General features: G+C 42.2%; 1 protein-coding gene across 1 annotated transcript in view; it reads left to right on the plus strand.

Moving 5' to 3' along the window:
- Positions 1-332: 332 nt before the first annotated feature.
- The window catches only part of LOC109466210 (sushi, von Willebrand factor type A, EGF and pentraxin domain-containing protein 1-like), a 15,638-nt gene continuing 3,484 nt past the window's right edge, over positions 333-12,486 (plus strand). The window contains exons 1-20 of the mRNA XM_019763877.1: positions 333-372; positions 987-1,145; positions 1,269-1,516; positions 1,771-1,908; positions 2,039-2,169; positions 2,617-2,900; positions 3,199-3,401; positions 3,572-3,641; positions 5,478-5,651; positions 6,023-6,199; positions 6,517-6,693; positions 7,143-7,319; positions 7,690-7,866; positions 8,282-8,412; positions 8,738-8,906; positions 9,891-10,067; positions 10,171-10,188; positions 10,385-10,561; positions 11,477-11,653; positions 11,971-12,147. Of these exons, the coding sequence (XP_019619436.1) occupies positions 333-372; positions 987-1,145; positions 1,269-1,516; positions 1,771-1,908; positions 2,039-2,169; positions 2,617-2,900; positions 3,199-3,401; positions 3,572-3,641; positions 5,478-5,651; positions 6,023-6,199; positions 6,517-6,693; positions 7,143-7,319; positions 7,690-7,866; positions 8,282-8,412; positions 8,738-8,906; positions 9,891-10,067; positions 10,171-10,188; positions 10,385-10,561; positions 11,477-11,653; positions 11,971-12,147 (3,181 nt within the window). The remainder of the gene's footprint in view (positions 373-986; positions 1,146-1,268; positions 1,517-1,770; positions 1,909-2,038; positions 2,170-2,616; positions 2,901-3,198; positions 3,402-3,571; positions 3,642-5,477; positions 5,652-6,022; positions 6,200-6,516; positions 6,694-7,142; positions 7,320-7,689; positions 7,867-8,281; positions 8,413-8,737; positions 8,907-9,890; positions 10,068-10,170; positions 10,189-10,384; positions 10,562-11,476; positions 11,654-11,970; positions 12,148-12,486) is intronic.

The raw sequence follows: 12,486 nt of genomic DNA on the forward strand, positions 1-12,486 counted from the left end.
GTCTGTGTGTGTGTTTCCGCAACTTAGTGATTAGCATAACTTCAGAAAGCCTATATGGATTGTTATGATAATATATACTATGTTGATAGGTCATGAGAAAACAAAGCTCAATGTCAAATATGGACCTTCTGGTGGCTGCCCTTGGTACTGCAGCTGAACCGGTTTTTATTTCTTTTGGCCTAAACATGCTATGGTCTTGTTTTTTTGGTGACAAATAGCTTTTTTTGTTAGGCATAAGTGGTATGCGTTTCGTCCCCCTAGCTGTATGTTCTGGAACTACAGGCGACTTTCTTTTTCCGTGACAAGGGATATTTTAACAGGAAGGAGTTGCCATGACCAGCCCTGTACCCAACCCCCAACCTGGAGGACCAGGTGCCGCCTTTTGTCTGACCCCTCACCTGCCATGGACATAAACACCCCCGCCGATATAGCCTACTATATATATATATATATAAAGAGCGGCCCTTTAACATATTAAATGTCTGCTCACTTACCCAGATGCTTTCCCCTCCGAGATGCAATAAGACGCTCTGTCATTATTATAAAACTAGTTATCAGCATTTAAAGAACAGTAACTGCTAAAATTAATGGATTTAAGACGTCTCAAACAAAAGATGAACATGTTGCAATATAATCAAATTTTCAGGCAAGACGAATTAGAGAACAAATCTCCAATTATAAATATAAAGGTGTTTAAATTTCAGTTAATAGTAATTTCTTCGGGTGTTTGAGGGTTAACCAATTTGTACCTTTTTCAAAATTAATACAACATGTAGACATTATACCTGCATTTCTGTTTTCTCGCATTATTCCTTTTTTTAAGCTAGTCATGTTGACCGGGCGTGAGATGGAAAGTCAAACACAAAGTTGCTCCTCCAAGTGGCGGGAAATGACGGGGCTTACTTACAAATCTGGGTGGTTATTTCTGTCTCAGTATACAGTCATGTGTATTACATTAATCTGCATATTTCCGTATCTGTGTACAGATGTATATTGTGCTGCACAGACCATCCCAAACGGTGAAGTGAGTGGTTACGGGGACGTAGTTTTCTTCAGGTGTCACCCAGGATACAAATTGGTCGGCGAGTCAACTCTAACCTGTCAGGATAACGGAACCTGGAGTGGAAGTTTACCCACATGCGCAGGTAAGTTGTTCTCGAGCTAAAAAGAAAATGAAAATCTTCATCAGTGCTGTTTCTTAGATAGACGTGTTCAAATAGTGTCGCTTTATAGTGTTTGCCCAATCTTACATGATTCATTTTGTACAGCATGTGCGGTAAACGGAGGCACCTGCTCGGCATGGGGAGATCCACACTACACGACGTTCGACGGAAGGAAGTATGATTTCCAAGGCCCGTGCAGATATACGTTCGCCAAAGACTGTGGACACGGCGACTTTACTGTGGAGACAAAAAACGAACCCCTAACCGGGAATCCATCTGTTTCTGTAACTCGTGAGGTCTACGTGATGGCGTTCGGGATCGAAATCGAAATTCTTCAAGGCAGAGTTGTAAAGGTGAGCTGCATTTCTACCTCCGTGAAGGGGTTTTATCTTCGGTGGGATTACTGTCTTTCGTTTTGTTTGTGTATTCGCAACTATTGCTCCTAGTCAAGATACTTTTGACGGAGTTCTAGTTAGTGGGATGCGTTTAGTAATTGAGGGTCCGAATAAACATGGAAGTCACGATGCAGAACCTGCTGTCGCCGCGCCGCGTGCTTGCGAAGTATGGTGTATATGCATGATACCATTCTTTTTTTTTTTTCAAACAGATGAATGGAGAAACCACATCGCTTCCCTACCACAAACCAGGAGGCAAGATCGATATCTACCTGACTGGAACTGATGTCCGAGTACGGCTTGTCGACTCGTGCGTGGAGGTATCCTTTGACGGGAGTCACATAGTCAGGGTCAGTATGCTTACAAACAGACAGACAGACATGGTGTCACACTTCAAATCAACCAAAAGTCTTCAAATCGATTAAAGTTTTTCTTAGTAAAAGAATGTTAAAGTTAATGTGTTTTACAATGCTTCTACAGGTGGATGTTCCACGAAGTTACATGAACAATACGTGTGGACTTTGCGGTAACTTCAACGATGACCCATCCGATGACCTGAATGGAGAGAGCGGGACCGTTTTCGGTAATACACATCAGACCAACACGATGAAGTAAGTGAAGTGAATACAAGTAATGCATGCCCATGTCCATATTCATAAATAAAACCATGCTACTTTTGGTAATTGTAAATACATCGATATCAAAAACATCTCTAAAAATACTTTTCTAGAAAGATTCTTCTTTATTCCTTGCAGCACGAATAACTGTCCTAATAAATGAAAAAAAAAATATGGAAAGGCTTTAATTACTTCTGACTCATGTTACCTGTTTTCTTGTTTCTAAAACAAGATGTAGAAGAACGTATGCAACCTGAATTCTTGGTGATATTAGGATAAGTAGTGCTATTGTTAGGTTTATTGGGTATTTAATATTATATTTAATCTGCACAACGAACAAGACTTTTTCAAAACAAAAATATGGTAATAATATAATGTTGTCTTAAATCATTAAAAGGCACCATTCCGTTGTAGTAATAAGGCATCATGAATCCATCCCAGTTGTTCTGGAGGCCCAACAGGTCCCCCTCCCCCTTGTCCCCCGGAATTGGAGAGTCAGGTGATGGCGGATGACAAGTGCGGCGTGATAAAAGATGTGAACGGCCCGTTTGCTGCTTGCCAAGGCGTTGTGGATCCCGTGGGTTACTTTGAGGACTGCGTCTTTGACATGTGTGCATGGGACGGAACTGACGGGCTGTGTCAGAACCTGAAGGCATACGCTGACGCCTGTGTGGCAGCCGGCGTGCAGTCCGAGTCGATCAGCTGGCGAACTGCAGAACGTTGTCGTGCGTACGATTCTAATGCTATATGTGTGTGTTTGTGTTTGAGTGTGTGTATGTGTTTCCATGTTTGTGTGAGTGTGTGTAAGAGTTTGTGTCTGTGTATGAGAATATTTGCGCGTGTATGAGAGTGTGTGTTTTTGAAATGTAAGTGCGTTTCAGTGTGTGTGTTTTTTGGGTGCGTGGGTTCTTGTTAAGGTATGTGTGTGCCTATAAATAAGTTATTCCATTAGTCTGCCCACAATTACCTTACTCTAAAATCTTTTGTCATACCAGATTTTGACTCGTTTTTTTTTTATTACAGCGTTGGCGTGCCCAGCAAACAGCGCCTACTCGTCATGTACAAGTGCCTGCCCTGCGACTTGCGTGAACCCCAGCGCCCCAGACAACTGTAACCTCCCCTGTGTGGAAGGCTGCGGGTGTAATGTAGGATACGTACAGATTGGACTGGACTGTGTCCGTCAAGCGGACTGTGGCTGCACTGATCAAGACGGATACTACCATACTGTAAGTTTCAACTGTGACCGAAGTATCAGTGCTCTAAGCCAATACCCTGAATAGTCTAAAAGCAGACAGTGTAGTTGCAATTACAATTGTACATACTGTAAAAACTATATTTAATGTATTATTATGTTGCTTTGCTGATATACTTTATCTTGCTTTTTACATCGATTTAGCTTGGGGCAGTATGGGAAGGTGATGGTGAGGAATGTGAATGCCAAGCAGGAAACACGATCTTCTGTAAAGGTAGGAAAATTAATATAGAAACAAAGTAAATACTCTATTCTATCTATAGAAGATTCCATCGGTTACGTATGTAGATTTACAAAAGAAAGGGGAATTTGTAGTCCTAAAAGGGGTCCTGAATCGGAGAGGATTGGTTAAATTGGGCCACACTACGTGGTTTTAGTTCTGCAATCGAAATACGAAATATCGAAAATATCTTGCAAAAAATTAAATACCTCATGAACAGCAAAAAAATACATTGAAAGAACTAGAGAGGCCGACATTTGCTTGGGAGCAAATACAGCATATTTCAGTCCATCTCCCTCCCACGCAAAGACTATTCCAAACTTACCCCAGTGTAAAACTGGCAAAGATTCTCAAATAAATGAGTTATATAGTAGCTATGTAATTGAGAACAAAGATGCAAGAACAAGCACATTGAATCTCGAAAGCTTTATTAATCTTATTACAGGTATGCAAATACTAACAATGATGAGATTTGATACATTTTGAAGGTCTTAGGCACATAAAATTGAATGTGTGGGTCATTACGCACGACTTACGTGCAATGTGACCTCAGGTAACCCACAACAGAACACGTGTTCCATGGCCAACGGCAGATAGAACGGGCCATTCCTTAGATAGAACATGGAGTGGGTATAGCACTTTTGGCCCTTTTTTTGCCTGAAATAGCCATTTAAGTCCCCCAAATGAGTCATTTGGAAGTGGTGTATGCCAAATATGTGACTGCTATTCTGTAGACACATGTTCAAGGTACCCTTATACCGACTTTCTGATCATTTGGTTGTAAAACCAGGGCTCAGGATCCAAAAATCCATTTTTTGGCGAAAAATGCCCAAAAAAAACCTTCATAAAAATTTTTCAAAGGCATGTATCAAAAAAATGAAAACCCTGGGGTATTGGCCCACTCTATCTCCATGCCAAATTTCAAGTCATTTTGCTGAATGATGGAGGAGTTGAATCCCTTTGACTGTTTGGCAGGAGAAGAAGAAGGAGGAGGAGAAACATGAGAGAACACAATATATTTCCTCCATACCATGGTATGGACTGAAATATAACTACAATAAAGAATGGACGGCAAATAAATGTACAATTTGTATAAGAATGTACCAAAAACGAGGCAGCGGTATAAAGTTTACAGCGATGCTGTATTTGTGTGGCTAAATTATTATCCGAACATTAGGTGAGCTGCATATAAATGACTAACGGTTTAGGTTCTTTAAGGCGGCCTGGGAGGCAGAAAGATAACGATATGCTAATGAAATACTCGCAGGATTACATGAGAACTGATATTGGGTTAAAAAAAACTAACAAAGATCTAGGAATACAGATGTTTAGACTTAACACGGAATATAGAAGCTTATGGATTTTCCTGCGTTTTCCTGATACTGTGCCAGTTAAAAAGAAGCCATTGATAAGCCAATGGGACAAATGCAAATGACAGTCGTAGTACTACTAGTATGGGTGTAAATCACTAATCTCCAAGCAGATCCCTCTCGGTGGCAAAAAGACAGTATCAAATTGGCCAGACAGTATTTATTAGCCAGAGAAGCTCCGCGGCCACCGACGGTGGGGATCAAGACAAAAAAACGGCCATATATAAAAAGGTAACGATCATTCCCCCACAACCTCTGCTTGGAGAGTAGTAAATCACCACCAGTAGTTACATATAATTAGTCAGTACCGGCGCTGAGCTGACAGGACGTGTCCAACGTTTCACCGGTATCGATCAGAGAGTGAACAGAGTATTGGTAAAACTGCTTGAACATTTGAAGATTTATGTATTGCAAACATGATAGAGAGTCAAAGATTAAAATCTTTTTTTTTTTACTACAGCGGTTCAATGTCAGACTCTAACGGCCCCAACTAACGGTGCCCTCAGTACCACAGCGACTTCCTACCAGACCGTAGTCACCTTCTCCTGTAACTCGGGATATCAACTGAACGGGGCTACTGATGCGACGTGCCAAGCTGACGGAACATGGAGTAATTCTGATCCAACATGTGAACGTAAGACGACTTCAAGTTTATATTTGCTAGCGATTTTTTATGAATTGTAGTTTACAGCCATTTACAAGATCGCAAAGACAGTTTTAAAAGCTAAATCGGTGAATTTTGTGTTTGTTAAACATGATGGACGTCATTTTAAGTATCCGAGGCACTGAAATAGATCCCTGTGATGAAAGTTTATTAGCCATTTCAGTCGGCCAGACCATGTGCAACATTGACGGTCCAAAATAGTCGAGCTATTTCAAACCACATCTGTACTCAAACATGGTCAGGTTCACTTTTAATACACCAACATGTTGTTTTTTGGCGATTTTCTTTATAGTTAATATATGTTTGATAGGAATTATTTCTTTCCATACTCTCCATTGCAGCGGTTCAATGTCCGGCTCGGACGGCCCCAACTTACGGAGCGGTGAGTCCTACCGGAGCGGTCTCTTACCCGAATGGGGTCACCTTCACCTGTAACTCGGGATACGAACTGGACGGAGCTGCTGCTGCAACGTGCCAAGCTGACGGAACATGGAGTATCCCTGTGCCAACATGCACACGTAAGATGACTTGAAAATGTATATATGCTACAATTGTGGTGATGTCTATAGAACTGAAGTATACTTTACAGGCATTTATCAGATATGAAAGGAGTATTAGAAGGTAACTGCGTGATTTCAGGTCGCGGAGAGAACACGGTGAGAGCGCCGTCTATGTGGAATGGGGGTATGATCAAAACATGATAGAAACTTTAAGAAAGGCATATATCAGGATCCGTCCGTATCGTACGTAGGGAATGGCACACATTAAGTGTTGTGAATTCTTTACTAGCTACTTGTTTGATGGCAATTATATCTCTTTGCAATGATCATTGCAGCGGTTCCATGTCCGACTCTTACGGCCCCAACTAATGGAGCTCTAAGTCCTCTCGGACCATACGCCTATCCTGACGGGGTCACCTTCACCTGTAACTCGGGATATCAACTGAACGGCTTTGCTGCTGCCGCGTGCCTAGCTGACGGAACATGGAGTAATCCTGTTCCAACATGCACGCGTAAGATGAATTGAAAAACTGATACATGATATAATTGTAGCGATGTCTAGAGAACTGTAGTATACAAGCATTTATCAGATATAGGGTTTTGAGCGGAAGTGAGCCCCAGGCCACACTTCAACCCAGATGGGCATTACTGCTAGTGGTCAGCAAAATATCGTGACCGGTCCCCTTTTCTCAGCCAAATTCATCATAGATGGGATTCATCCTCAAAACGTAACGCGCTTTGATTGGGCAAGTTGACATGGCCTTAAAACAAACATATCCGGGCAGTGAGAAAACCTTCATTACAGAGTAATAGAAGGTAACTGTATGATTTTAGCACTCACGGTAGACAGGTATGTATGGCAGTACCGTTTCAGCAGAAAGCACACATAGAGTTCGTGAATTTTTTTACTATGTAGCTCTTTTTTGGTGGCTATAATTTTTTTTTATAATTCGTATTGCAGCGGTTCCGTGTCCGACTCTTACGGCCCCAACTAATGGAGCTCTAAGTCCTCTCGGACCATACGCCTATCCTGACGGGGTCACCTTCACCTGTAACTCGGGGTATCAACTGAACGGGGCTACTGATGCGACGTGCCAAGCTGACGGAACATGGAGTAATTCTGTTCCAACATGTGAACGTAAGACGACTTTACGTTTATATCTGCTAGCTATGTTTAATGAATTGTAGTTTACAGCCATTACAAGATCGGAAAGGGAGTTTTAAAAGCTTATTCGGTGAATTTTGTGCTTGTTAAACATGATGGACGTCAATTAAAATATACGAAGAACTTAAATAGATCCCTGTGATAAAAGTTTATTAGCCATTTCAGCCGGCCAGACCATGTGCAACATTGACGGTCCAAAATAGCCGAGCTATTTCAAACCACATCTGTACTCAAACATGGTCAGGGTCACTTTTAATACACCAACATGTTGTTTTTTGACGATTTTCTTTCTAGTTAATATATGTTTGATAGGAATTATTTCTTTCCATACTCTCCATTGCAGCGGTTCAATGTCCGGCTCGGACGGCCCCAACTTACGGAGCGGTGAGTCCTACCGGAGCGGTCTCCTACCCGAACGGGGTCACCTTCACCTGTAACTCGGGATACGTGCTAAACGGCGCTGCTGCTGCCACGTGCCAAGCTGACGGAACATGGAGTATCCCTGTTCCAACATGTGAACGTAAGACTACTTCAAGTTTATATTTGCTAGCGATGTTTAATAAATTGACGTTTTCAGCCATTTACAAGATCGCAAAGGGAGTTTTAAAAGCTTATTCGGTGAATTTTGTGTTTGTTAAAGATGATGGACGTCAATTAAAGTATATATAAGAACTGAAATAGATCCCTGTGATGAAAGTTTATTAGCCATTTCAGCCGGCCAGACCATGTGCAACATTGTCGGTCCAAAATAGCCGAGCTTTTTCAAACCACATCTGTACTCAAACATGGTCAGGGTCACTTTCAATGCGCCAACATGTTGTTTTCTGTCGATTTTCTGTCTAGTTATATGTTTGATAGGAATTATTTCTTTCCATACTCTCCATTGCAGCGGTTCAATGTCCGGCTCGGACGGCCCCAACTTACGGAGCGGTGAGTCCTACCGGAGCGGTCTCTTACCCGAATGGGGTCACCTTCACCTGTAACTCGGGATACGAACTGGACGGAGCTGCTGCTGCGACGTGCCAAGCTGACGGAACATGGAGTATCCCTGTGCCAACATGCACACGTAAGATGACTTGAAAATTTATATATGCTACAGTTTTAGTGATGTCTATAGAACTGAAATATAGTATACAGGCATTTATCAGATATGAAAGGAGTATTAGAAGGTAACTGTGTGGTTTCATGTCCCGGAGAGAACACAGTGAGAGCGCCGTCTATGTGGAATGGGGGTATGATCAAAACATGATAGAAACTTCAAGAAAGGCATATATCAGGATCCGTCCGTATCGTACGTAGGGAATGGCACACATTACGTGTTGTGAATTCCTTACTAGCTACTTGTTTGATGGCAATTATATTTCTTTGCAATGTTCATTGCAGCGGTTCAGTGTCCGACTCTTACGGCCCCAACTAATGGAGCTCTAAGTCCTCTCGGACCATACGCCTATCCTGACGGGGTCACCTTCACATGTAACTCGGGGTATCAACTGAACGGCTTTGCTGCTACCGCGTGCCTAGCTGACGGAACATGGAGTAATCCTGTTCCAACATGCACACGTAAGATGACTTGAAAAACTGATACATGATATAATTGTAGCGATGTCTAGAGAACTGTAGTATACAAGCATTTATCAGATATAGGGTTTTGAGCGGAAGTGAGCCCTAGGCCACACTTCAACCCAGATGGGCATTACTGCTAGTGGTCAGCAAAATATCGTGACCGGTCCCCTTTTCCCAGCCAAATTCATCACAGATAGGATTCATCCTCAAAACGTAACGCGCTTTGATTGGACAAGTTGACATGGCCTCAAAACAAACATATCCGGGCAGTGAGAAAACCTTCATTACAGAGTAATAGAAGGTAACTGTATGATTTTAGCACTCACGGTAGACAGGTATATATGGCAGTACCGTTTCAGCAGAAAGCACACATAGAGTTCGTGAATTTCTTACTATGTAGCTCTTTTTTGGTGGCTATAATTTTTTTTTATAATTCGTATTGCAGCGGTTGAGTGTCCGACTCCTACGGCCCCAACTAATGGAGCTCTAAGTCCTCTCGGACCATACGCCTATCCTGACGGGGTCACCTTCACCTGTAACTCGGGGTATCAACTGAACGGCTTTGCTGCTGCCACGTGCCAAGCTGACGGAACATGGAGTACTTCTGTTCCAACATGTGAACGTAAGACGACTTTACGTTTATATTTGCTAGCGATGTTTAATAAATTGAAGTTTACAGCCATTTACAAGATCGCAAAGGGAGTTTTAAAAGCTTATTCGGTGAATTCTGTGTTTGTTAAAGATGATGGACGTCAATTAAAATATACGAAGAACTTAAATAGATCCCTGTGATAAAAGTTTGTTAGCCATTTCAGCCGGCCAGACCATGTGCAACATTGACGGTCCAAAATAGCCGAGCTATTTCAAACCACATCTGTACTCAAACATGGTCAGGGTCACTTTCAATGCGCCAACATGTTGTTTTCTGTTGATTTTCTGTCTAGTTACATGTTTGATAGGAATTATTTCTTTCCATTGCAGCGGTTCAATGTCCGGCTCGGACGGCCCCAACTAACGGAGCGGTGAGTCCTACCGGAGCGGTCTCATACCCGAACGGGGTCACCTTCGCCTGTAACTCGGGATACGTGCTGAACGGAGCTGCTGCTGCCACGTGCCAAGCTGACGGAACATGGAGTATCCCTGTGCCAACATGCACACGTAAGATGACTTGAAAATTTATATATGCTACAGTTGTGGTGATGTCTATAGAACTGTAGTACAGTATACAGGCATTTATCATATATGAAAGGAGTATTAGAAGGTAACTGTGTGATTTCATGTCCCGGAGAGAACACAGTGAGAGCGCCGTCTATGTGGAATGGGGGTATGATCAAAACATGATAGAAACTTTAAGAAAGGCATATATCAGGATCCGTCCGTATCGTACGTAGGGAATGGCACACATTAAGTGTCGTGAATTCCTTGCTAGCTACTTGTTTGATGGCAATTATATTTCTTTGCAATGTTCATTGCAGCGGTTCAGTGTCCGACTCTTACGGCCCCAACTAATGGAGCTCTAAGTCCTCTCGGACCATACGCCTATCCAGACGGGGTCACCTTCACCTGTAACTCGGGATATCAACTGAACGGGGCTACTGATGCGACGTGCGAAGCTGACGGAACATGGAGTAATTCTGTTCCAACATGTGAACGTAAGACGACTTCAAGTTTATATTTGCTAGCGATTTTTTATGACTTGTAGTTTACAACCATTTACAAGATCGCAAAGACAGTTTTAAAAGCTAAATCGGTGAATTTTGTGTTTGTTAAACAGGATGGACGTCATTTAAAGTATCCGAAGCAATGAAATAGATCCCTGTGATAAAAGTTTATTAGCGATTTCAGTCGGCCAGACCATGTGCAACATTGGGGTCCAAAATAGTCGAGCTATTTCAAACCACATCTGTACTCAAACATGGTCAGGGTCACTTTTAATACACCAACATGTTGTTTTTTGACGATTTTCTTTCTAGTTAATTTATGTTTGATAGGAATTATTTCTTTCCATACTCTCCATTGCAGCGGTTCAATGTCCGGCTCGGACGGCCCCAACTAACGGAGCGGTGAGTCCTGCCGGAGCGGTCTCCTACCCGAACGGGGTCACCTTCACCTGTAACTCGGGATACGTGCTAAACGGCGCTGCTGCTGCCACGTGCCAAGCTGACGGAACATGGAGTAACCCTGTTCCAACATGTGAACGTAAGACGACTTCAAGTTTACATCTGCTAGCGATGTTTAATAAATTGATGTTTTCAGCCATTTACAAGATCGCAAAGGGAGTTTTAAAAGCTTATTCGGTGAATTTTGTGTTTGTTAAACATGATGGACGTCATTTTAAGTATACGAAGAACTGAAATAGATCCCTGTGATAAAAGTCTATTAGCCATTTCAGCCGGCCAGACCATGAGCATCATTGACGGTCCAAAATAGCCGAGCTATTTCAAACCACATCTGTACTCAAACATGGTCAGGGTCACTTTCAATGCGCCAACATGTTGTTTTCTGTCGATTTTCTGTCTAGTTATATGTTTGATAGGAATTATTCCTTTCCATACTTTCCATTGCAGCGGTTCAATGTCCGGCTCGGACGGCCCCAACTAACGGAGCGGTGAGTCCTACCGGAGCGGTCTCCTACCCGAACGGGGTCACCTTCACCTGTAACTCGGGATACGTGCTGAACGGAGCTGCTGCTGCGACGTGCCAAGCTGACGGAACATGGAGTATCCCTGTGCCAACATGCACACGTAAGATGACTTGAAAATTTATATATGCTACAGTTGTGGTGATGTTTATAGAACTGTAGTACAGTATACAGGCATTTATCATATATGAAAGGAGTATTAGAAGGTAACTGTGTGATTTCATGTCCCGGAGAGAACACAGTGAGAGCGCCGTCTATGTGGAATGGGGGTATGATCAAAACATGATAGAAACTTCAAGAAAGGCATATATCAGGATCCGTCCGTATCGTACGTAGGGAATGGCACACATTAAGTGTTGTGAATTCCTTACTAGCTACTTGTTTGATGGCAATTATATTTCTTTGCAATGTTCATTGCAGCGGTTCAGTGTCCGACTCTTACGGCCCCAACTAATGGAGCTCTAAGTCCTCTCGGACCATACGTCTATCCAGACGGGGTCACCTTCACCTGTGACACGGGATATCAACTACACGGCTTTGCTGCTGCCGTGTGCCAAGCTGACGGAACTTGGAGTAGTCCTGTTCCAACATGCACACGTAAGGTGTCTTGCAAGTTGTAAGCATATATTACTAGTAGTTTACGTCTGTAACATAGGTTACGTCTGTAACATGACTAATAACAGAAAAAAATGTAGTTAGTCACGACGTCGTCATTGATGCTGATAACACACACAGGGTGTAGTCGGAATGGAACATAATGGTAACGAAATGGGGCGAAATGAAAAGACGATGCTATATAGCAGGATATATACATAGACACACACACATATATATATATATATATATATATATATATATATATATATATATATATATATATATATATATATATATATATATATATATATATATATATATATATATATATATATATAT

Source organism: Branchiostoma belcheri, unplaced genomic scaffold (assembly GCF_001625305.1).
Source record: "Branchiostoma belcheri isolate BF01 breed outbred unplaced genomic scaffold, Haploidv18h27 scaffold160, whole genome shotgun sequence".
Taxonomy (NCBI): domain Eukaryota; kingdom Metazoa; phylum Chordata; class Leptocardii; order Amphioxiformes; family Branchiostomatidae; genus Branchiostoma; species Branchiostoma belcheri.